This window comes from Gopherus evgoodei, chromosome 1 (assembly GCF_007399415.2).
Source record: "Gopherus evgoodei ecotype Sinaloan lineage chromosome 1, rGopEvg1_v1.p, whole genome shotgun sequence".
Lineage (NCBI taxonomy): Eukaryota > Metazoa > Chordata > Testudines > Testudinidae > Gopherus > Gopherus evgoodei.
Window position 1 is genome coordinate 296,099,672 of NC_044322.1, and position 25,543 is coordinate 296,125,214.

At 44.3% G+C, this 25,543-nt stretch overlaps 1 protein-coding gene across 4 annotated transcripts in view; it reads left to right on the plus strand.

Moving 5' to 3' along the window:
* The first annotated feature begins 977 nt into the window (after positions 1–977).
* Positions 978–25,543, plus strand: part of CAPS2 (calcyphosine 2) — a 69,351-nt gene continuing 44,785 nt past the window's right edge. For 2 of the 4 annotated variants that reach the window (XM_030548706.1, XM_030548709.1), the window contains exons 1-8: positions 978–1,092; positions 3,871–3,979; positions 4,961–5,007; positions 7,319–7,364; positions 7,468–7,593; positions 8,645–8,677; positions 11,922–12,107; positions 17,405–17,527. In XM_030548706.1, coding sequence (XP_030404566.1) covers positions 3,899–3,979; positions 4,961–5,007; positions 7,319–7,364; positions 7,468–7,593; positions 8,645–8,677; positions 11,922–12,107; positions 17,405–17,527 — 642 coding nt within the window. In that variant the 5' untranslated portion in view covers positions 978–1,092; positions 3,871–3,898. Of the gene's footprint in view, positions 1,104–3,870; positions 3,980–4,960; positions 5,008–6,977; positions 7,130–7,318; positions 7,365–7,467; positions 7,594–8,644; positions 8,678–11,921; positions 12,108–17,404; positions 17,528–25,543 lie in introns of those variants that run through there. The other 2 variants (XM_030548707.1, XM_030548708.1) reach the window with 2 other exon arrangements.

Here is a 25,543-nt window from a genome sequence, read left to right on the forward strand (position 1 = left end):
AGTGCTTTGATTTGTATTCTTTTTGAATAAGGCTGTTTATTCATATTTCTTTTAAGCAATTAACCCTGTATTTTGTCACCTTAATACAGAGAGACCATTTGTATGTATTTTTCTTTCTTTTTTACATAAAGCTTTCTTTTAAGACCTGGTGTTTTTCTTTACTTCAGGGAAATTGAGTCTGCACTCACCAGGGAATTGGTGGGAGGAAGAAATCAGGGGGAGATCTGTGTGTGTTGGATTTGCTAGCCTGATTTTACATTCCCACTGGGTGAAGAGGAAAGTGCTTTTGTTTCCAGGACTGGGAACGGAGAGGGGGAGTCACTCTGTTTGGATTCCCAGAGCTTGTATCTGTGTATCTCTCCAGGAGCATCTGGAGGGGGGAAGGGAAAAAGGATTATTTCCCTTTGTTGTGAGACTCAAGGGATTTGGGTCTTGGGGTCCCCAGGGAAGGTTTTCCAGGGGGACCAGAGTGCCCCAAAACACTCTAATTTTTTGGGTGGTGGCAGCAAGTACCAGGTCCAAGCTGGTAGCTAAGCTTGGAGGTTTTCATGCTAACCCCCATATTTTGGACGCTAAGGTCCAAATCTGGGACTAAAGGTATGATAGCCCCACTGCAGCTTGCACCCCGGGGCATGACACAGCCAGGCAGGGCTGTTATTTCCAGCAGGGCAGGCAGAGTGTATTTCCGAGGGGTGGCTCCCGAGGCCCGGGCTGCAACACGCGGGGCTACTCAGGGATTAGTGACTGAGGGCTCATGCTGATGGTTGTGTCTTTCGCGTTCATCAGCTCAGGTGCGCTGAGGGACACGGAGCACTGACGCGCTTTCCACCCCACCGCGGGAGCCACTGTGCCAGCGCCGGCGCCAGGGCGGACAAAGCCTTCAACGCTCGCGGCTGCCCCGGCTCCCACGTCCGGGGGGCGTGGCTATGGCGTGGACACAGAGTGGGCGGAGCCTGACTGGGCCGGGCCAAGGCGCGCAGGCGCACACCCCGGCCCGCGTCCCTGCCCCTCGCGTGCACGCGCAGCAGAGCCGGCGGGTGCGCGCACAGGGATCCCCCGCAAGACTTGGGAAAAGAGGCGGCGGCTGCAGAGGTGAGCGGGCGGTGAGTGCGCGCCTGGGGAAGAGCTCCTGGTCCCTCCCTGCCGGGGGCTGCCGCCCGGCCGGAGAGCAGCGGGCGCTCAGTGGCCCGCCGCGTCCGGGCTTGTTTACTGGAAACCTAGGCAACTGGCAGGGCGCGGCGCGGCGCGGCGCGGCCCCTTCAGGATGCCCCAGAGGCCCATTTGCGGGGTTCCCTTTCCCCCGGCTGCGGGCATTGTCGGCAGAGGCACCGCGCTGCCGAGCCCATCGGCTGCCGGCCGGCCCGGGTTAGCCAGGACAGTCTCTTCCCTCTCCACCCCCATTCCCTGCCCCAAAACTCGAGTGTGGAACAAAAAAGCGCGTTCATGTTATTTTCTATCTGGGTTCTGAGCCTGTAGGGTGCTCTTGATTCAGGTTTCCAAGCGTTTCTCTGCAGCCACAGGGGTTAGAAACTTATAAAACAAAAATACAACAAACAAACAAAACAACAACAACGAAAAAACACCAACCCAGAGCTGCTCATGTAATTGCTTGGCTGTAGGAGCTTTAACAAAAACACCAAATACTGAGATTTAGGATGAAATCACACTGGCTGTCACTGCTGTGAACAGTATGGATCACTGGATAGGGCTGTCCCATGAAGTCCACAGCCAGAGAGCTTCAATATTGCTTTTGCACTTCTAACAACCTGTTTCAGAGAGATCAAAACTAAGGGTGAGAGGATTTCAGTCCCTACCCCTATTCACCCTGTTACCTTTCGTTTGAGACTACTAACAAGACTGAGAAAGTGGGCACGGTAATATCTTTTACCTTGGTGGATCAGATTATTTAACATATTCTAAATAATGGGCCACTCTCCCTGGAATGGTCCCTTAGAATATGTGCTAAGTACTTATGCTGAACAGTCTGTTCCACCTTATGGCAGTGTTTCTGTGAGATGGATACTTGTCCACAAGGAAGTGGAGATGGTTAACTTGTGAGCTTTCTACTTCCCAAGATGTTTCCTACTGTAAAAGTTTATCTTTTATATCTTTTCTGTGCAGTGGTTAAATCATTGTAAACACATAATATTAACTATTTTGACTAAATATAAAAGTACTATTTTAAAAATCTGATTACATTAATTTGTGAATACTAATAATGAATATGCACTAGTTTGACTACTTTTTCCCTGTTATGATTATGAAAATCTCCATACGTTTTAAATGAAACGTTTGAGGTTATGTGAAGATAGATGCATTTTCACTTTAAATAACAAATAGGGCCGTCGCCTTCACTGGGGAGCAGAGAATGCTTGAAACTAACATCTGTTGAGTATCTTAAAACAGGGCCAACATTTACTCCCGCAAAATTTAGAACATACACCATGGGGCATCCCATTTCTAGGAATCTTGAAATTGGGAGGGAGACTACCTGGACATGCAGAACTGTCCAGGATAGGGGAGGAAACTTTGCAAAGGGGGTAGTGTATGGCATGAAGGGAAGGTTTGGAGCTGTTAGGGATACAGTAGCTGGGAACCAGAAGGATTCTTAGGGTATGGCAAAAGTTGTGGTCTGGCTAAAACTGTGTAGGACAGTAGTCCCCAACCTTTTTTGTCTGGTGGGTGCCAGACAACAAGCCACAGAGGACAGTGGTGGTGGACGAGCATCTGCCAAAATTCCGCTGACAAACAGCAACGTCAATAGGTGTTGCCGCCGACAAGCAGCATCATCCAGAGGCATCACTGCCGAAAAACCACTGAAAATCGGCTGCATTTTGGCAGCGACGCCTCTGGATGACGCAGCTTGTCGGTGGCATTTCGGCTGATGCTCGTCCGCCAGCCAGTACGTGGGTGCACTTAGCCGCCCCAGCCAGCGCCATGGCGCCTGCGGACACTGCGTTGGGGACCCCTGATGTAGGATGTAAGTCAGGAGTGGGGAGTGTTGACACATCTAGTATAAATTGCAAATGCTAGAGTTAAGAGGGGACTAGGGGGAGCCTGAAGCTAAGAGAAAACCAGTGTTTCCAGGGAGTGAAGCTTGGAGCTAAGACAGAAGCCTGGAACTGCTTCGGCAAAAGAGAACGCTGGCAAGAGAAGATTCAAGTCAGGAGTTACTATGGAGATAGGCATCCAATGCAACATAGATAGGGCCCTACCAAATTCATGTTCCATTTTGATCAGTTTCATGGCCAGATGGTTTTTAAATTGGTCAGTTTCACCTTTTCAGATGTTTACATCTGAGATTTCATGGTGTTGTAACTGTGGGGATCCCAACCCAAAAGGTACCTGGAGGTGAATCTGTTCCACACACCCCTCTGTCACCCAGTAGCTGTGCAGGTGAAGAGGCAGTTCTGAGTGCTGTCCGTCCCCAGCCCTGCGGGATAGGCAGCTAGGAGCCCCTGACTGAGGTGCTCCCAGCAGCAATGGGGAGATCAGACCCACCTCCACAAGCCTCTTCCAGCTGCAGGAACCTCCGGGCTTACTGCCCATCTCCAGAGCTTCCTGAAACTCCAACAGTGGCTGTGCAGGGGAAGAACAAGTCCTGTCCCTTCCCATCCAGGACTTGCAGCTATAAGCCCCTGGCTGGGGCATTCCCAGCAGCATGGGGGAGATCAGATTTCATGGGGGAAGGGCTTATTTCACAGTCCATGACATGTTTTTCATGGCCATGAAATTGGTGGGGCCCTAATAATTGAATAAAAACTCCTAGGTTGGGAGTTTTAGGTACATACCCCGTAATTTAATTATTTTATTTATAATAGTAATTATATAGAAAATATATGGTTTTCATTTAGTCTTTTTTATTTACAGTTTATTGTGAAGTCTAAGTCAAATTTGCATGGATTTGGAGGTTAAAGGAGTTGCTGCATCTCCTAGACGGCAAGCTGAGCTGTCATCAAGGGGGAAGAAACTTAGTCAAGTATGTTTAATGCAAAGATTCATGTTTCTGTTTTGATTTACAGATATTTACAGGTGTGGTTTTTATTTCAGAGACCATTTAGCTCCATCTTATGTTCAGGATTTTAAAATAGTATAGTTTAGGAAACCCTATTAAGGTTACTGCAATATAAAAGAAAACAACTTGAACTTGCAGGGTAATTATTGAAAGTAAATAAATGATTGTCTTGGTGAGTATGAATACAGTCTTGGATAATGGTAGCCATGAGTTTGACTGTCACTGGTCTGAACATTAATACTTTCTGAATTATGCACTGTAGATATTTCTTTTTTTGTTTCGTAAGTATTGCGCCCTTTAGGTTTATAGAATAAAAATAGTTAACTGATTATTGACTAGCATTTGCTTTTCTTCAAGCCCACATACTTCCATTTAACTTCCTTCTTGTTGCTAGGTTATCACATTAGGGGAGTCCGGGACTGAGACCTGTCAACTATGGCAGACTGCCTTTCTCCTACCAGACAAGATGTCTTTCTGTATTCCACTATCAGATGTGTTCTGTAATGCATCCTCCAGCCAGTAGTCTTGTGAGAATGCTGTTTTGTACCCCACTCATTCAGTAGGGGAATCTGTGGTGTGTTGCAGAAAGGAGCATTCCTATGTTTTCCTGATCTCCCTCAGAATTCAGAATGTAACCATTGTAATACTTCTGCCTTCTGTAACAGAAAACAGTCCTAAAACAAGATTCAAATTCTGTTCTCCAAGGGTATGTCTACAGTGCAGTTAAACACCTGTGGCTGGCCCATGTCAGCTGACTTGGGCTGTGGGGCTGTACAATTGCACTGCAGACATTCAGGCTCTCTGGGAATTTGTGAGGGAGGAGTGTCCCAGAGTTCAGGCTCCAGCCCAAGCCCAAATGTCTATACAACAATTTTACAACCCTCAAAAGACAGAACTGTGTCATTAAATCATGATTTAATTATTATTATGCTGACATTTTTGTAGGGATGGAAACCAAATATACAAGCAACTCATGGCCTTCGTCCAGCTGAGTAAGTCTATTCTTCCTACTTATGAACTGTTTCATTCTGCATTAAGTAACTTTGGTAAATTTCCTTATTTCGTTGTCTTTATGCTGATGTATAAAGGAGTTAGGTGAAATTTATCACCATAAACTTGTTGGCTATGCTTTATACTTAAAGAGGAATTTAATTGTTTTCCTTAAAATGATACTTTTAAAAGTCACACTTATTTGTATACATTTCACTTTAGGAAAGTAGGTTTTTTTGAAATGTAGATTGAGATTAGTTGGAATATGGTGGCATTATTAGTGATTACTCATTAACATTTTTGCTTTCTTTCAAAATGTAAAAGTTGGATGGTTGAGCTTTACTTTTTTAGTTACTATCTAAGCTCATGGCAGTTATTTCTAATTGTAAACAAGCTATCTTTTATACCTTTTACGATTATGAAAGGGGGTAGGAGAGAAGAATTGCTGCTCCTTACAGATATTTCATTATAAATACAGAGAAATTGTCATATGAGAGAGTTTTAAAAAGTGATTTGAAATCTGCTTTGTATAGTACTTCCAAAATTTGAGATTCTGAGGCCTGGGAATAGGTATCTTAACGTCTTCTATTATCAATGCCATATTTGAGACTGAACTGGCTTATTTTAAAAAATCTCTATGGTCATTTTAGCTCGCCATAAGATTCTGCCAGTATGCATCAAACATGACCATGGAACGTCTATGGCTGGATAAAGGAATAGTTCAATCTCTGTGTGTATTCAGGCATTCTCCACTGACTGGATGGGCCTGGAGAGTCAGCTTGTCTTCCAGTCCTAGAAGGACTCTGTTATAACAGAGTTTTGAAAAATGTTGGTAGCAAAGTGAGAGAAAATATGTACTACTGATGCTCAGACTATACTTGGGTTGTTGTTAGAAGGCTTATAGTGCTTGAAACTGATCTGGCATCTTTCACAGGTACTATTTTTAAGTACACATTCCAAGTCTTAATGTGACAGGTAGTTTTGTAATGTATTGGTAATATGGACAATTTAATCAAGCCTTTATTTAGCCAATACTCATCTGTTTTGCTAAAATAGAGTTAAATACCAGCAGCCGTACACAGGGGAATTTAGTTACAGTGTAACTCCCCTTTTAAGGTATGCCTAAGCTGCACTCTCTTTGCGGTGGTCTGTAGGGTACATACATTGCATGTCCTGCTAGCATAGGTGTAAATTGTAGTGTGTGTTGTGAGGCATTGCTTAGTTGAGTAAAGATCCCTGTGAATCCTTAGAATATGTATGCTACACAGCTCAGAACATGACCCTCCCCCTCCCACTGTTTTTGACAGTGTAATGTCTTGCTGCCTCCCTGCTTCCAGTCTTTCCCTGCTGCAGGGACCTGTGGGGAAAGCTCTGGCAGGGTGTGACTGCGGGAGCCTTTCCCCACTGCATCCCCCACTAATGCATGTGGCTATGCACCACAGTGTGAATGCAGCTCACTTTTTTCCTGTGGCATATAACTATCCATACTCTATATAGCACCACCAGTGGTGTCCAATATAGACGTAGCCTTAGGGTCTGATCCAGCTCCCACTGAAAGTTAGAGGACGTTGGATTGAACCCAAAGGGCACAATCCAGAAAGACGCTGAACGCATCTTCATTAGTGCTGGGTATCTTCAACTCCAGTTTACTTTAGAGGGTGCTAAGGACACTCATTTCTTAGTGGGATTGGGGCTAAAATGAAGTAAAAGTACAGAATTGCTTTAATGTATTTCAACTGACTTTTTAATTTCTTTAAGATGAATGAAGAGTCACTATTGGTATTTAATTGCAGTATAGTTGGGACTGTGCTAATTCCCTTCCAATTAGTTTTGAAGAGCTACATTCCCAAAGGATTACTTTTTACTTCCCCATTGCCTCTCTTCTGGCTGATTATGGAGAGGAAAGAATTTGCCACAATACTGTTGTGGTAGACGGGTAATGAGAAATCCCTGGCTTCTGATCTTGCTGCAGCTGCTCCTAGTGGGGAGCGAAGAGGAGCCAGGATGGTCTTGATAGAACTAGATGAGGCTGGAAGTGAAGATAGGGCCTGCCAGGGGCCCTTCACAGCTGCCAGTGTCCTCTGCAACTGGGGATGAAGAAAGGCTCTGTTACCACTTCCTGAGGTGAAGCGAAGGGGGTTGGTAGGGACTTTTGCCAGGTAGGCCCTCTCCAATTATAGTGAAACTGTTTATAGTGAAGATATTTCTGTGAAAGGGAAAAGCACTTCATTATCAGAGGGCTCTCTTGTACTGTAATTGAAAGCAAGAAAATGTATTAAAGAATTACTAAAGCCATCTTTTAACTCCCTGCAGGGTGCCATGCCTTGATTTGGGCAAGCTGGGATCTTCAGATGAAGAGGTAATCATGAGTTAGCATTATCTGAAAAGTTTGCAGAAGTTTGTCAAAAAATTCCTTTGACTATGAAATAAGTACAAATAATCTTGTTCTCTTCGTATTTTAGGATGGTGATTCTTACATACCATACAGGAAGAGGTTTCCTCGCATTGGCCCTCCAGATTCATCTTCAGCTGTTAGTTGGGGTACACCATTACAGACTCCGTATGCACAGCATCATCAGACACAAGAAGTCAGTTTGCCATTACTGATATCTTAAAAATACTGTCTTTCATGAGAATTGAAGCAAATAAAGCACATCTAATTTCATTACACAATTTAGTTCTTTCAATCTGTGTGATTAATTTAAAAGATAGGAGAGTATTACTGTTCGAAGTGCTTTCTAATGACTGGTTTTTTTGCTAGGAAGCTCTTCAGAAATGTCAAATTCCATTTCTTCATCACAGTAACTATTTATTATAGACTGTTGATTTATACTCTAATTCTTTTAATTTTGCCTACTGACAATTTTGTGTACTGACAATTAGTGGTCGCTATTGTTAGTAACAATTTGTGAAAGCATCTGAAAAGTGTGATTGCATTAAGGTAGCGTATAACTTTGATTTCTACTTCTAAACAAATCTTAAGAAAATTGTGAAAATCAGAAAATAATAAAATAATTAACTAAAATAAGAAATAGTTCTGAAACATAAGATATGAAAAATAACTTTTTGTTAACAAATAACAAATATTTATTTTGTGGAAGAATATGAGTTGAGCTTTGCTACGATAGTCTATGAATGGCCAAGTGCAGTAACTTCATTATCAATGTTTTTCTTCCTTTCTCTTTCAAAGAGAATTGCGAGTTAATTTCAGAGTAATATCTAGTTTGGTTGACAATATAAATGTATATATTTTAAAATAAATCTAAATAGAACATCAATATTTATTCTTCTCTTTCCGTGATGAGTAAGAACTTAAAATTCTTAAAAAACCCAGCTACACATAGTTGTCATAGAAGGAAAATCAGTTATTCAGTTTTAACATACTGCTTTCTGGAAAATTCCAGAGCTGTTCAAAATCACTGTCCAAATTACTGAAATTAAGAACACATTTGATAATGACTCTACTGAGCTTTTTTTCAGTCATTGTTACTTGAGAGTGAGAAGAGGTGTCCGTTGAATTTTTCTGTTTTGTTTAACTTTGGAAAAATGTATTTGACAATTTTTCTTTTGATTTCATGCAGCATAGATAGTGATAGTTGCTATTAAAAATAACATTTTTTTTTCCTTTCTATTAAACAGGTGGCTAGAAAACATTGTCAGAAGAAAACGGAGGTAAAATAACTTGAAAAATATTAGCAATTGAAGATTGTGATGTATGATTTGAAATTTTAAATAGGTTTTAACTACTTTGGTGTAATAATGAAATGGCTTAGCTGAGAGACTACTTTTAATTTCCTATCATTATATATAGTTAGCATTTGCATTTTGAAACTGTATTAGATGTTTTAGTTTTTGTCATTAGAAGAAGGAAAAGGTTCAGGGGTTGCAAAGATTAATCTTCTGAGATTGATATGTGCTTAAGAAGTGGTTTCCCAAACTTCAAACCAATTCAGGACCTGTACAAATCTACAGGATTATTTTCTGTGGTAAGGTGAGAGGTATGTTCCAAATTTAGGAAATTGCATTATATTTCTGTGGTTAAGAAATGGAAGGCATCCTAACCTCCCTGTGTGTGTATGTCCTGATGGAAAATTGGAAAACATCCTTTGGTAGTTCTTTTAAAAATATTTAATTTTCTTTAAACCCAAGAACAATTAATACAAAAGTGAGTCCATATCAGCAGTCTAACCATCTGAGGGCCTGATCATGAGAACATCTATGCACATATGCAGTCCTTAAGCAAATAATCCCTTGAAGTCAATGGGTCACTTGCATGAGTAGTGGTTTGCAGGACTGGGTCTTTAGAAAGCACTGTGCTGCCAGTATAGGCTGGAACATTGTTTGGAACATGTAAAACCGTTTATCATCTCTCAGCAACTGTTAATAATACAGCAACTCGCACTGATTAACTTAGAACATGGTCATTCACTGCATGAAGTGATCACCTATTTGGTCATTTTTTTTCCCAATTAGGACACCGCAAACCACATTCTCTCTCCCTTTCTCTGTCTCTATCTGTCTCTCTCTTATCTCTCTCAGCTTGTCTATGCTGCACTGCACTTTTTTTTGCCTGTGTCGTTATGTTAGCAGAGCCTCCTGGTGCAGATACAGCATGAGCCAACAGAATAAGTTCTGCTGGTATAGCTAAATCACTTCTCTGTTCGACACTAGCTAAGCCGACAGAAGCACTCTGTCTTTGACATAGGGGCATTTACAACAGGTTTTGCTGTCATAGCTATGTCAGTTAGGTGTGACCCGACCCCCCTCCCCCGCTAAATCCTGTCCAACATAGCTATACCAGCAAAACTTTATAGTGTGCACTAAGCCTATATATGTGTGTGTGTGTGCGCTTCTCTCTCTCTCTCGTGTTCTCTCTAATAACATGCATGTGATCTTAAGTTAGAGTCAATATGACTTGCTGTGTTCTTATTAGCTGAATGTTGATTTATATATATATATGTGTGTGTTTGTGTGTGTGTGTATATATATATATATATATATATATATATATATATAAAATATCTTTTGCTGGAAGGCATTTTTCAAATTGATAATCAGTGAACATAAATATTTTATTACTGTAAAGTTATCAAAAAGTTGAAATGGCTTTGACTACCTCCCAGTCTCTTCTTTTCCTCTTTTTCACTTTCTTTTACCTGTCCTCTCCCTCTTTATCCCCTTTATTGTTTTCCAGATGCCACAGTGATGGATGTGGTATAAGAGCCTAAATAGACTAGATCTCCTGCTCATTCTCCCTCTTTGTTTCTATTCCATCTGAATCTACCTTGAGGAGAAAAGGTAGCCAAGTGCCACTGATATAATTTAACATATTTTTGTGTGTGGCCATGACTTCTGCATTGCTTGCTTCAGATGCCTGATTGTAGCAATAATTCCACACGAGATTTAAAAAAAAATCATGCTTCCTCTGTAGGAAACTTTATAGGTGAATCTTCCCTAAGAAACTAGGTGGTAGAATAATTTAAATATAGATTTCTTTTCTTTATTTCTTGGTCATTCCCATGGCCTGGTCTACAATAAGGTTGACCTGGCTATGTCGCTGGGGGCTGTGAAAAATTTCATGCCTCGAGTGCCGTAGTAAGATTGGCCTAGTTTCCAATGTATCTGTGGCTAGGTTAGTGAGAGAATTCTTTCATTGACCTAGCTATTGCCTCCTAGAGTTATGGATTTAATTACAGCAACAGAAAAACCTGTTCCATTGATCTAGGAAGCAGTGCTATAGTGGCTGTAGGGTAGGCATGCTCCAAATCCTGTCCGTAGAACATTCATAAAATCATCAAGTTAGAGGGAAATAATTCCTCAGTTTTGCATTTTGTATAGGCTTTTCAAGAAAAGTGTAGAAAGAGATTCACATCTTCCAGTGGAGGCTAGTTTCACAGTGTGAGAAACACTGTTCTAGAACAGGTCTTGGTCTACACTTGAAAGTTATATTGGCATAGCTACGTCAGTCAGGGTGTGAAAAAAGCACACCCCAACTGATGTAACTATGCTGAAAAAAAACCTCAGTGTTTCAGAAGTGTATAGTATATAGACGGAGGAGTGTTCCATCAACATGCTAATGTTGTTCAGACAGGTAGTGTTCCTACACCACCAGAAGAAAACCCTCTGTCAATGTAGGCTGTGTCTACACTATGGGGCTATGCCAACATGGTACAGTCTCTGTTGTGTAGACATACCCCTGGACAGCTGAACTACTCGTGCAGGGTGCGCATATGGTTCATAGGGTGACATTGCTGGATTCGCTATTGTTTAGCAGGTGAAAGGGGGTGGTGAAAAATCAGCAAAATCCCATAGGTGTTAGGACCCAGTGAGAGATAGAGGAGAGGAGAAAAGAAGCATTTTGGTTCCTCCTCCCACCCTGCTCTTACTGAACTTGACTCCAGGAGAAAGGAAGTGGGATCTCAAGAAACTATGTAGCTGGCTCCAAAGCCTTTTCAACTGATGTTGTCCTTGGAGTTGAGCAATATATAAGGGAAAGTGAGGGAGCAGCGCCCCAGTGACTAGTCAGTACCACGACAACCCCTGATCTAGATAACCTTTGGCCCCTTCATTCAGCATTTCAAGCCAAATATGGGTTCATGCTGTTGTCTTACGGTCCTCTGCATCTGCAAAGGCTGGCAAGAGACCAGGTGGATTTGGTTTCTGGGTATGGTTGAGAGTCACTTCATTTGCAGAAAAAAAAAAAAAAAACTTCTCTAAGCAAAACAAGAAGAGTTTCATGAGAACAACCTAATGTTGTTATACAACAGTATTTATTGTCTTCTAAATGTTAAGTATGGTGTCAAGGAACATCAGTCCTTTAACTGTGAAAATGTACAGAATGAGTATAATAATCCTGCTGTTGACATTGTGTATCACAGCAGGAGGCTGTTATTTCTGATTATTCTTTGCTTTTTAGCTTTCTTTGGAGCAAAAGACAATACCGGAAAATCTGCCATCCCCAACAGACAAATACAAACTAAAATATCAGCAGTATGAAGCAGAAATGAAAGAGGGATATAAACAGTATTCTCAGAGAACTGCAGAAAAGAAAAAAAACAGTGCCCAGTCTCAGGAATCTTCAAGAAAAACAGCAGATAAAGAGGTAACATATTTTAAACTTGCAGACGTACTTTGGTGCACATCCTCATTAGTGTCTGAGCATCTCTAATGTTGAATAGGCATTCAAATAGAGGAAGTCTGTTTGAACACTTTCCTCTTATGAACACTAGAAGCATAAATCTCCAGTGGGAGAGCAAGTCTATGCCCCGAGAAGGCACTTCTCCCAGCCAGATGAGCAAGATTTGCATGAGCTGTAGATGAGATTTCTTGTTTGCACTTTTATTAGAAGGAAAATGCATAATTGATGACTCCAAAAGAGGAAGGATGATGGTAAAAAATGTGACATTAGAAGGTGAAGTGCTTTCAGTCCTTCTTTAAATATGTATATAGAGCTAGAACTTTGCATAGTTTACAAAGAACAGAAAAAAATAATTACCACTGCTCTATAGAACTTACAGACAAACAGAAAATGAAAATTAGCAGAAAAAAAGATGTGGGGAGAAGAGGGAAAGGGGTTCAAATAAATAAAGATAATGTGAACTATTTTGATTGTAGGTCCTATGGGGGCAGGGAAAGCTTATTCCATGTGTGTGTGGTGCCCAGTACAACAGGGTCCCAAACCCTTATTGGGACTTCTTGGTGCTACCACAGTACAAAGAATAAATAATATTTGTATTATATTACTAATGAATCTTATAAATTCTTCTATTTAAAAGAAAATAAGACAGAGGTGGTATAAAAGATGTGGAGTAGACAACAGAGGAGTGGAGATCGACAATGGAAAAACAAAATGAAAAAAGTTGCCTTTCATTTTCTTTTGAAGAAAAGGGAGAGGGTGAGGATGCTCAGCACACCTAAAGAGTTATCATTCCAGGTGTGAGGAGAAGCATGAAAAAGACATGAAGATGGGAATAGGAAGTGAGCAAGAGGTGTGGAGGGGGATGGTTATTGAAGAGAGAGAAACTGGATGAAGCATTGATCAAAGATGATGAGTTTGAATACCATGGAAAGAGAGAGGAAGCCAGTGAATGGGGTACAAAGGAGTGACATGCTTGAAATGACAATGGTGAAGGATAATTTTAGCTGCTGAATATTAATAGAATGGAAAGGAAAGTTATGGAGGAGGGAGACTAGTGTCCCAGGCTGAGATGGCTATTGTGTATATTGCGTCATTGTCTTAAAAGGACACTGTCCACTTGAAATCAAATTTTCAAATGTACATAATGTTCGAAGTAAAGCTTAAGAGATCCTATACCCGAAAGAGAATTGAGACAGGAAACATATCCTTTTTTTTCTAATTGTGTTTATTTTGTTCATGTTATAGCACCTTGTCAGTGATAGTGTTTTGTTGATGGTGAGTTTCATTTCCTGCACAAGCACAACATCACACTGTCTTGCATCTGGCTAAGAGTAACTCACTTGCATGTTCTACTGCTCCAGGTTCTGCAGGAGAGCATTTATGGGAGCAGCACCACTGAAATTGAAACTGAAAGGATAGCAGGTGGATGTTTTCAAAGAGGAAGAGGAGGGCAGAATAGAGTTGGAGTCAGGAATGTTTGGTGTTTGCTTTTGGGCCCACTCAAAAGATATTTCTAAACATGAGACAAGTAACACAATTCTTTATATATATATATATATTTTTTTTAAAAGTAAAATAAAAATCAGGCTATTCTATTTTTAATATCCTGCTTTCGTCCTCAAGTTTTTCATTACTTTTTTACCTCAGTCTTCACAAAAAAAGTTAATTGTAATCAGATGTTTAACAAAGTGAATATTAACAAGGGAGAAGATTCTCTCGTCAGAATAGGAAAAGAACAGGTTAAAGAAATACTTAAATAAGCTAGATATATTCAAGTTGGGAGAGCCTGATGAAATTCACTGTAGAATACTTGAGCTAGCAAAGCAATCTCTGGACCATTAATAATTCTCTTCAACAATTATGGAGAATGGCTGAGGTCCCAGAGGACTGGTGATGGGCAAAAAGCGGGGAAAGGAGGTCTTAGGGAATTACAACCTGTCAGGCTAGAAAGATAATGGAACAAATGATTAAACAATCAATTTGTTGAAACCTGAGGAATAAGAAGGTGAGAAACAATAGCCAACACGGATTTGTCAAGAATAAATCATGCCAAACCACTCTAATTTCCTTCTTTGACAGAGTTACTGGCCTAGTGGAGGGAGGAAGCAGTACATATGGTATCTCTGGACTTCAGTAAGGCTTTTGACACTGTCCCGCATGACATTCTCATAAGTAAATTAGGGAAATATAGTCTGGATTAAATTACTATAACGTGGTTGCATAACTGATAACTAGTCTTTGAGTACAGTCTATTAGTGATTCACTGTGAAACTGAGAGGGCATATCAAGTTCTCCAGGGGTAAGTCCTGCATTTGGTAGTATTCAAAATTTCAATTCATAAGTTAGATAATGGAGAGTATGCTTATAAAATTTGTGGATGACATCAACCTGGAAGGGGTTTCCTTCACTTTGGAAGACAGAATTAGAATTCAGAATGATCTCAATATATTGGAGAATTGATCTGAAATCAATCAGATGACATTCAATAAAGACAAGTGCAAAGTACTACACCTAAGAAGGAAAAATCAGATGGATAATTGGCTATGCAGTAGTACTGTAGACACGGATCTTGTAGTTGTAGTTGATCTCTAATTGAATATGAGCCGCCAATATGTTGCAGTTGCAAAAAAGGCTAATGTTCTGCAGTGTATTAATAGAATTATTGTAAGTAAGATATGGGAAGTAATTGTTCTGCTCTATCGGTCTCTTGTGAGGCCTCAGGTGGAGTACTGTGTCCAGTTCTGGGTGCCACATATTAAGAATGATGTGGACAAATTGGAGAGGGTGTAGTGGAAAGCAACAAACATGATAAAAGGTTTAGAAAACATGACCGATAAGGAAAGGTTAAAAACAACTGGACATATTCAGTCTTGAGAAAAGAAAACTGAAGAGAAATCTGATAACAACCTTAAAATAAGATAAGGATTGTTCTAAAGAGGACAGTGATCAATTGTTCTCCATGTCCACTGAAAGTAGGACAAGCAGTAATTGGCTTATTCTGCAGCAAGTGAGATTTATGTTGGATATTAAGATTTTTCTCACTGAAAGGATAGGTAAATTCCTGAATAGTCTTCCAAGGGAAGTTGCGAAATCCCATCTTTGGAGGTTTTTAAGAACAGGATGGACAAACACCTCTCAGGGATGGTAGGTCTACTTTGTCCTGCCTCAGCACAGTGGGATAGACTGTATGACCTTTGAGTCCCTTCCAGCCCTACATTTCTATGTGTCATAAACAGATGGTTAAGGGTTAATGTCTCTTTTACCAGTAAAGGGTTAAGAAGCTCAGTAAACCTGGCTGACACCTGACCAGAGGACCAATGGGGGGACAAGATACTTTCAAATCTTGGTGGAGGGAAGCCTTTGTTTGTGCTGTTTGTTTTGTTGGTTGTTCGCTCTTGAGGCTAAGAGGGACCAGACGTACACCTAGGTTTTCTCCAGTCTTTCTGAATCAGTCTCTCATGTTTCAAAATAGTAAGTACTAGCCAGGAAAGGCGGATTAGTCTTATGTTTGTTTTCTTAACTTGTAAATGTGTATTTTGCTGAAAGGATTTTTACCTCTGTTTGCTGTAACTTTGAATCTCAGGCTGGGGAGCGGGGGAAGTCCCCTCTAGTCTATATGAATCTGAATACCCTGTAAGCATTTACCATCCTGATTTTACAGAGATAATTTTTTACTTTTTCTTTCTTTAATTAAAAGCTTGCTTTCTTTTTAAGAACCTGTTTGATTTTTTCCTTGTTTTGGAATCCGAGGGATTGAGTCTAAACTCACCAGGGATTGGTGGGAGGAAAAGGAAGGGAATGGTTAATTCCTCTTTGTTTTAAGATCCAAGGAGTTTGGATCTGTATAGCTTCCCAAGGCAACCTAGGGAGGGGAAAGTCTGGGGCGGGGGTGGGGAAAGGAGGGGGAATGGTTTATTTCTCCTTGTTTTAAGACCCAAGGGGTTTGGGTCTTGGGTTTCCCAGCGAAGGTTTTGAGGGACCAGGAAGTGTGCCAAACACTATATTTTGGCTGGTGGCAGCGTACTAAATTTAAGCTAGTAATTAAGCTTAAAAGTAATCATGCAGGTCCCCACTTTTTGGACGCTAAAGTTCAAAGTGGGAAAAAGACCTTGACACTATGATTCAGTGAAAATCAATATGTAAAATAGCTGGTGAGTCAGTAGTACTCAGAAAAGAATTTAAGGGTTATAGTGGATCACAAACTGAGTAGAGTTAGTGTAATACTATACAAAAAAGGCAAATGTTGTGGGATACATTAACAAGAGGGTTTTATATAAGATATGGAAGGTAACACTTGAGCTGGAGTACTGTGCCTAGTTTGGGGCACCACATGTCAAGAAAAATGTGAACAAGCTGGAGAGAGTCCAGAAGAGAGCAACAAAACTGATAAGAGGTTTGGAAAACATAATCTATGAGAAAAGGCTGAAAGAGTTGGAGATTTTTAGTTCAAAGAAGAGAAGGCTTAGGGGGAGCATGATAACAGTAATCCAATATGTAAAGAGGGTGTTGATCAATTGTTCTCCGTGTCCAACAAGGGTAGGGCAAGAAGTAATTGGCTTAGTTTGTAGCAAGTGAGATTCAGGTTAGATATTAGAAAAAATCCTTTCTAACTGTAAGGATAATTGAACACTAGATTAGGTTACTTAAGAAGGTTGTGGAATCTCCATGGTTGGAGGTTTTAAGAACAGGTTAGTCAACACCTGTCAGGGATGGTCTAAGCATACTTGGTCCTATCTCAGTGCAGGGGGATGGACTAGATGACCTCTAGAATTTATAGAATACACAATCAGATTTTTTTAAAATCAGTCCCTAAGAACCTAAGTAATTGTTTTATGAAAATGTGATCTTTGCATTCAGCATAATTAATTAAAAAAAACCTCAGCTTTTGGGGAATTCTTCTTAAAAAAAGTCTGTATTTCTCCCCTTCATTTCTAAATATATTACATTTATCCTGTATATCCATCTCCTCTTAAGAGCACTGTTAACTTCTGTAAAACTGCGGGAAATGTCTAAGAGAAGTATAAACCAGCGGTTCTCAAACTGTGGGTCAGCACCCCAAAGTGGGTCACGACACCATTTTAATCGGGTCCCAGGGGAGGCATTAGCCTTGCTGGGGTTGTGTAGTAATTTTTGTTGCCAGAAGGGAGTCGCGGTGCAGTGAAGTTTGAGAATCCCTGGTCTAAACCAAAGAAAAATATTTTTGTTTGCTAAAACTAATTGTCCATGATGTTGTAAGTAGAATACAGTATATTTCTTTGTAGGAGCCACAGCTTGAAGACAGGACTGATCATGATCTTACGGCTCTTGATGAGAAAGCCCTCTTGCAGCAATGCTATACAAGCAAGCCCTACACAATGCAGCACAGCATAAGGAAGTTAGAAGCTGTAAGTTTCCTGGATAGTATTAAATTGTTATATAAATATCCCTACATATCAAGGCTCGTAGGTATAAATTTTGATATGCTGTAAAACATATAGAAAACCTCATTGATAGATGTTTGTATATATGTGTGTATTTTTACATAATATATTTATATTGGTTAAATCATACATGATATAGCATTGACAGGGAAATTAACTGGGTGACCTAATAGGTCTCTTCTATTTCTTCTGTGATACTGTGTCAGAACTGTGCAGAAAAAGCACAAGAACTCTAAACACTGAGTTTAGGATTATTTCAGCAATGCTCAGCAGCCTTCAGGACATGACCTTTTGCTGAACTACATCAATAAAACAAAACAAAAAGGTTTGATTTATGGATGATCTGATGTATTGAACTCACTCTGTTGTGATTAAGGACCATAGCACATAGAATATTCTATTAGAAGGTCTTGAAATAGTTGTTGAACTTGGATATCTCGTATACAAAAATACATAGGCATAAAAAGTGAAAGCTGCCAAGGCGTCCTTAACTTAGAATTTCAATTTAGAGTTGGTTTGTCATATCCTTAGTGCTTTGAGAGAGATTTAATATGTAATATATATAATTTGAGTTCTTATTCATACATTTTTTTTCTTTTCTGAAAAGATCAGACCTATTGTCAGTTGTGCATATTTATTTTTAAAAAATGCCTTAAAAAGATTCTTAAATATATAATATATGTTACCATTTCCTTTGAGTGTAACTATTATTAATACATACTTTTAAAGGGAAGTTTTTCTGTAATTGCCTTCTGTTCATTATTTTTCAGTATCAAAAATAGTTTAGAGGTAAGTTGTTGTATTTTGAGGAGTATTTTGTATTTGTATTGAGGAGATAGCAAGCATGATGCAGTCTTCTTTGATTGAAGGTTTGCATTCACAATTGGTCAGTTTAGTCTGTAGTCTAGGAGTACTCTTTGATTCCTTGCCGATCTGAGCTCTCACATCACAATGGCTGTGAGACTGTGTCCCATCCAGATGGGTGAAGACCTGACCTCAGTTATTCATGCCTCCATTACCTCTCAGCTGGTCTACAGCAATGCAATATGCCTGGCATGAAACCGTCAGCACTTAGGAAATGCCAACAAGTACAAACCATTGCAGCATTTCTCCTCAGCAACACAGGCTAGTTTGAGCACATTGCGCCTGTCCTACGCTCTCTACACTGACTTTCCATAGAATTTTGAACCAAGTTCAAAGTCTTGGTTCTTATCTTTAAAGCTCTACATAGCCTGGGACCAGGATTCCTAAACAATTGTTTTAAAGCTTCTGGTCAACAACTTTGCTCCTCTGACACAATGGAACTCTCAACAGTAAGAGTAAAGCTCATCTGTGTTGGAGACAAGACCTTCTCTGGAGGTTGTCACAGACTCTGGAAATAACTTCCCCAGAAACCAAGGACAATCACAACCCTCACCAGCTTCCACTCCACTCCAAGTGCAATGTGCATTTTTTGACCTTGTCTTCTTTAACATAAACAGATACGTCTAAGAAAACAACAACATCCTACAAAACCAAGGCTCACCATTCCACATGCTTCTTCCTCTGGGAGATGATGGTACCTCTTGTTACGATCACTTGCTAATATTTCCCATTGGTCAGGATTAATTCCAAATTCCTTCATATCTTGCTTGCATGTGTCTTTATAGTGAAGCTTGGGACATCCTGTTGTTCTAGTTCCCTCTGATAGCTCCCCGTATAACATGTCCTTGGGTATCTGTCCATCTTCCAACCTACTCAGATGGCCCAGCTGGTGCAGTCATCTTTGCTTGAGCAGGGATGTCACACTTGGTAAATTTTCCCTTTGAAGAACCTCTGCCTTGGTGACTGTATCTTGCCATTTGGTGTTGAATACGTGGTGTAAACAACGTAGGTTGAAACTGTTTAAATTTTTCTCCTGATGAGCATAAGTTGTCCATGTTTCCCCAACATACCATGAGATTGCTGAGGATGCAAGCATTTTGGTACACTAGCATTTTGGCCTTGATGGTAAGCTTTGAGTTATTCCATGCTCTTTTAGTCAGTCTGCTAAAGATGGTGGCAGACTTTCCAATGCGAACATTTAGTTCTTCTTCGAGTGATTGCTCATATCCATTCCAGTTAGGTGTGCGCGCCGTGCGTGCTCGTTCGTCGGAAGATTTTTACCCTAGCAACTCCAGTGGGTCGGCAGGCCGCTCCTTGGAGTGGCGCCGCCATGGCACCTGATATATACCCCTGCCGACCCATCCGCTCCTCAGTTCCTTCTTACCGCCATGTCGGTCGTTGGAACTGTGGAGCGCGGCATAGCTGTCCTCCACGTACCTAGCTTCTCCTTGTTCATTGTTGTTTATAGTTAGTTCTTAGTTGTCAATTAGCTTTCGTGTATATAGTTTAGCGGGTTCGGGCCCTAACCCTTCCCCGCACCCGGTGCCTGGGCTCATGCCCGGGTCGCTGGGATTCAAGCCGTGCTCGGCCTGCAAAAAGCTGATGCCCACGAGCGATCCCCACGACACCTGCCTAAAGTGCCTTGGGGAATCGCACAAATCCGAGAAGTGCCGCATTTATAAGGCTTTCAAGCCGCGGACCAAGAAGGAGAGAGACCATCAGTTGAAGACTCTCCTCATGGAGGCAGCTCTCAACCCTCCTTCTTCGGCACCGAGTGCCGACACCGCGCCGGCACCGGACCGCGCCGACACCGCGAAGACGCCTCGGCACCGGCCTTCCCCGGCGCCGGGTCCCAACAGACGAACATCAGCGGCTTCCACTCCTGCAACGCAGACTCATGCGGACCGCCCGGCACCGATTCCTGCCTCGGCCTCGACGCCAGTAATACCGTCGACTCCGGGCCCGAGAGGTCTGTCAAGTCCGGTCTTGGTAAGCTCCCTGGGGAGACGCGTGGTAGAGCTGACGATCCCATCTACGCCAGAGACATTCTCGTTGGCCAGGGACCTGATCACGATGACCGAGTCTGCTCTGCCTCAAACCCTGGCAATGCCGGTGCGGGTTCTTCAATGTAGAGGCAAATCGGCAGCCTTGAGACCTCCGTCCCGGGAGTCGACGAGCCAGCACCGATCTCCACCTAGGTCCCGGCACCGCTCCAGGTCCCGTGGAAGATCTCGGTCGAGGTGCCGCTCGCAGTCCCGGCACCGCTCACCACGCGGTACCGGTCATACTCACGGCGCAGATCCACCTCCCAGTATTCTCGGCACCGTTCTGGTTCTAGCCATCACTACCGGCACCGAGACTCCCGCAGCTGCTCGCGACGTCGACGTTCCCGATCCTGGTTGACCTCCCGGCACCGAGCTGGTGGCAGGTCCTGATCGCGGTCTCGGCACCGTTATGATTCCCAGTACCGGTCTCCGGCACCGAGAAGTTCTCCACCAATGGGGGCAAGGGGCCCGTACCAACCTCGATCGGCCCCTTCCGGCCATCTCACCAACCGTCTGTGTCCTCCCAGGCGGATAACCTATATGCCCCAGACACAGATGTCCTGGCCACGTTGTTCCACAAACCCCAGCCCCAAGAGTATGGTCCGCAGCAGTGGGGGTTCTGGACACCTTGGGCGTACCATCAAGCCCAAGGCCTTCAGCCGGGGCCCCCACGCTCCAATGTTTCAGAGCACAGGGTCTCTGATTTCCCGTCCTCCTCCTCCTTCCGCGGAGGAAAGGTTGTCCCAACCTCAAGACCCGGAATCCCCTGAGGAGTCAGACGCAGTCCTCCAGGCAGAGCCCTCCGTAGACCCACTCCTCCCGAGTCCCTCCTCATCTTCATCTCCGGATGAGGCTGTCGCTGGGACATCATCTACCAGCCCGCCTCCACTTGACCTTAGGGCGCACAAAGACCTCCTCAGGCGTGTCGCACAGAACATGAACCTGCAGGCCGAGGAGGTCTCGGAGATACAAGATCCAGTGGTGGACATATTGTCAGCGGATGCCCCCACTCGGGTGGCCCTCCCGTTTATTAAAACCATCCAAGCCAACGCCACTACCATCTGGCAGTCTCCGGCTTCTGTCCCCCCTGCTACACGAGGGGTGGAACGTAAATATATGGTCCCCTCAAAGGGGTATGAATACTTGTATGTTCACCCTTCCTCTTGTTCCCTCGTCATCCAGTCTGTGAACGAGAGGGAGAGACATGGTCAGCAGGCCCCAGCCCCAAAGTCCAAGGAGGCGAGACGCATGGACTTACTCGGCCGCAAGGTCTACTCTGCCGGGGCCCTCCAGCTCCGCATCTCTAATCAGCAGGCCCTCCTTAGCCGCTACAATTATAACACCTGGGCCACAGCGGACAAATTTAAAGAGCTGCTCCCTCAGGACGCGCGTCAGGAGTTCTCCGCGATCCTGGATGAGGGCAAGAAGGTTGCGAGAACTTCCCTGCAGGATGCCCTAGATGCTGCGGACTCAGCCGCGCGTACTCTGGCATCTGGCATTACTATGCGCCGTATCTCCTGGTTGCAGGTCTCCGGCCTTTCCCCAGAACTCCAACATACCATCCAAGACCTCCCATTCGAGGGCCAAGGCCTGTTCTCCGACAAGACTGACCCTAGGCTACAAAGCCTAAAAGACAATAGGGTCATTATGCGCTCCTTGGGGATGCATACACCTGTAACCCAGCGCAGACCCTTCCGGCTGCAGCAGCAACGCCGGCCCTTCCCCCAGCCCCGGCAGAGGCAGGACTTCATCAGGCGGCGAAGCAGGAATGGTCGCCGCAGACAATCCGGCAACCAAGGGGGCCAAAACCAGAACCCCTCCAAGCCTTCTTCAGGGCCCAAACCTTCCTTTTGAAGGTGCGCCCGAGGGCGTTGTACCAGTTTCGTTTATGGATCCATCGCTTCCTTTTTCCAACCGTCTTTCCCTTTTCCTCCCTGTGTGGTCCCAGCTAACATCGGACCGCTGGGTCTTACGCACGGTAGAATCTGGATACCACCTGCAATTTGCTTTAACTCCTCCCTCCCACCCCCCTCTTCAGGGACCCCTCTCACGAGCAACTCCTCCTACAGGAAGTACAAGCGCTCCTCGCCAAAGGAACCATAGAGGAGGTTCCCGAGTTCAAGCGGGGCAAGGGGTTTTATTCCCGATACTTTCTAATCCCCAAGGCCAAGGGAGGTCTCAGACCTATTCTCGATCTGAGGGAACTCAACAGATACCTACTAAAGTTGAAGTTCTGTATGGTATCCCTGGGGACCATTATCACATTCCTGGAGACTGGTACGCTGCCCTCGACATGCAAGATGCCTACTTCCATATGGCCATCTTCCCACCCCACAGGAGGTTCCTCCGGTTTGTGGTCAACCAGCAACATTTCCAATTCGCGGTCCTCCCGTTCGACCTATCTGCAGCCCCAAGGGTGTTCATCAAGTGTATGCCTGTAGTCGTCGCCCACCTTCGCCGCAGTCGTATTCACGTATTCCCTACCTGGACGACTGGCTTATCTGGGGGACTTCCGAGGCGCAAGTCCTCAGGCACATCCGCATGGTCACAAGCCTGTTCATAAGCCTAGGCCTACTGATCACTGTGGAGAAATCAACGCTAATCCCCACACAGCGGATAGAGTTTATTGGCGCCACCCTGGACTCCACCCTTGCCACAGCCTCTCTGCCTCCCTCGAGGTTCCAAACTTTGGCAGCCATCATATGGAGACTGCAAACAGTGCCCTAACCTCGGTGCGCACCTGCCTTACCCTCCTGGGCCACATGGCGGCCCTTACGTTCGTAACGAACTATGCAAGGCTCCGCCTAAGACTCCTCCAGTCCTGGCTCAACGCCCAATACCTTCCGGCCAGAGTCCCAATCGACATGATTGTCACAATTCCGCAACGTGTCTTGGACTCCCTTCAGTGGTGGCTGGACCCTTCCGTGGTGTGTGCGGGGCTCCCGTTCCATCCACCCCAACCCTCGATGTCACTGACAACAGACACCTCCTCCCTGGGTTGGGGGGCTCACCTCAGGCTCCTGCAAACACAAGGCCTGTGGTCACCTCATGAACTAGCCCTCCACATCAACGTCTGGGAGTTGAGAGTGGTCCGCCTTGCTTGTCAAGCGTTCTGTCACCATCTACAGGGCCGTTGTGTCTCCCTGCTCACCGACAACATGACGACCATGTATTATATAAACAAGCAGGGCGGCACGAGATCCTCCCCCATGTGTCAAGAGACCTTACGACTTTGGGACTTTTGTATAGCCCATTCCATTCACCTCATCGCGTCCTTTCTCCCGGGGGTGCGGAACACGCTGGCGGATCATCTCAGGTCCTTCCTGTCCCACGAATGGTCCCTTCGCCCGGATGTGGCTCTTTTGCTCTTCCGGAGGTGGAGGTTTCCCCAAATGGACCTCTTCGCATCCCACGGGAACAGGAAATGCCAGATGTTCTGCTCCTTCCAAGGCCTCTCACCGGGTTTGGTGGCGCATGCCTTCCTTGTTCTGTGGACGACGCACCTGCTATATGCCTTTCCACCGTTTCCGCTCGTCCACAAGGTCCTGTTGAAGGTGCGCAGGGACAGGGCCCGCTTGATCATGATAGCTCCAGCGTGGCCTCGGCAGCACTGGTACTGCATGCTGCTGGACCTTTCCATAGCTGACCCTGTCTCGCTGCCCCTTCATGTGGAACTGATCACTCAGAACCACGGCAGGCTCCGTCACCCAGACCTCCAATCGCTCCACCTCACGGCGTGGCTCCTTAGTGGCTGACCCGGTCTGAGCTCCGTTGCTCTACCCCAGTGCAGCAGTTGCTTCTGGGCAGCAGGAAGCCTTCCACCAGAGCGACGTATTTGACCAAATGGAAATGCTTCACCTGCTGGTGTGCGGAACAGAGTTTCGTTCCCACCGAGGTCTCCATTGCTCAGATCTTAGACTACATATGGTCTCTCAAGCAACAGGGCCTGGCGATTTCATCTCTCCGGGTTCACCTGAGCAGCCGTCTCCACCTTTCACCCAGTTGGAGACGGCCACTCGGTGTTCTCTCACCCCATGGTGACTAGATTCCTTAAGGGCTTGGAGCGTCTCTACCCCTAGATTCGCTGCCTTGCTCCCACCTGGGACCTTAACCTGGTTCTGATCCGGCTCATGTCTCCTCCATTTGAACCTTTAGCGACTTATTCCCTTCTATACCTCTCATGGAAAACCGCTTTCCTGGTGGCCATCACGTCAGCGAGAAGGGTCTCGGAGCTTCGAGCCCTCATGGCAGATCCCCCGTATGCCGTGTTCCATAGAGACAAGGTACAGCTGAGACCGCACCCAGCCTTCCTTCCCAAGGTGGTATCGGGTTTCCATCTTAATCAGGAGATCTTCCTACCTGTCTTCCTCCCAAAACCCCATTCGTCTCGCAGGGAGCAGCAGCTACACTCACTGGACGTCCAGAGAGCGCTCGCCTTTTACATAGAAAGGACTAAGCCATTCCGCAAAAACCCTCAACTCTTTGTTGCGGTGGCGGAACATGTCAAAGGGTTACCCGTCTCCTCCAAGAGGATTTCTTCGTGGGTAACGTCCTGCATCCGCGCCTGTTATGAGTTGGCGCACGCCCCCCCCGGGTCACGTGACTGCGCACTCCACCAGGACTCAGGCCTCATTGGCTGCTTTTCTGGCTCACGTGCCCGTTCAGGAAATATGCCGGGCAGCAACCTGGTCTTCTGTCCACACCTTCGCTTCCCATTACACCCTGGTCCAGCAATCTAGGGATGACACAGCCTTTGGCTCGGCCGTGTTACACTCTGCGACATCTCTCTCAGACCCCATCGCCTAGGTAAGGCTTGGGAATCACCTAACTGGAATGGATATGAGCAATCACTCGAAGAAGAAAAGACGGTTACTCACCTTTGTAACTGTTGTTCTTCGAGATGGGTTGCTGTCATGGTATAATTCCCCACTCTGAACCTTAGCGTCCAAAAGATTGGGTACCAGCATGAATTCCTCTAAGCTCAATTACCAGCTTAGAACCTGTAGTGCTGCCACCAACCAGGAATTCCAGTGCCTGGTACACTCTGGTCCCCCCAAAACCTTTCCCGGGG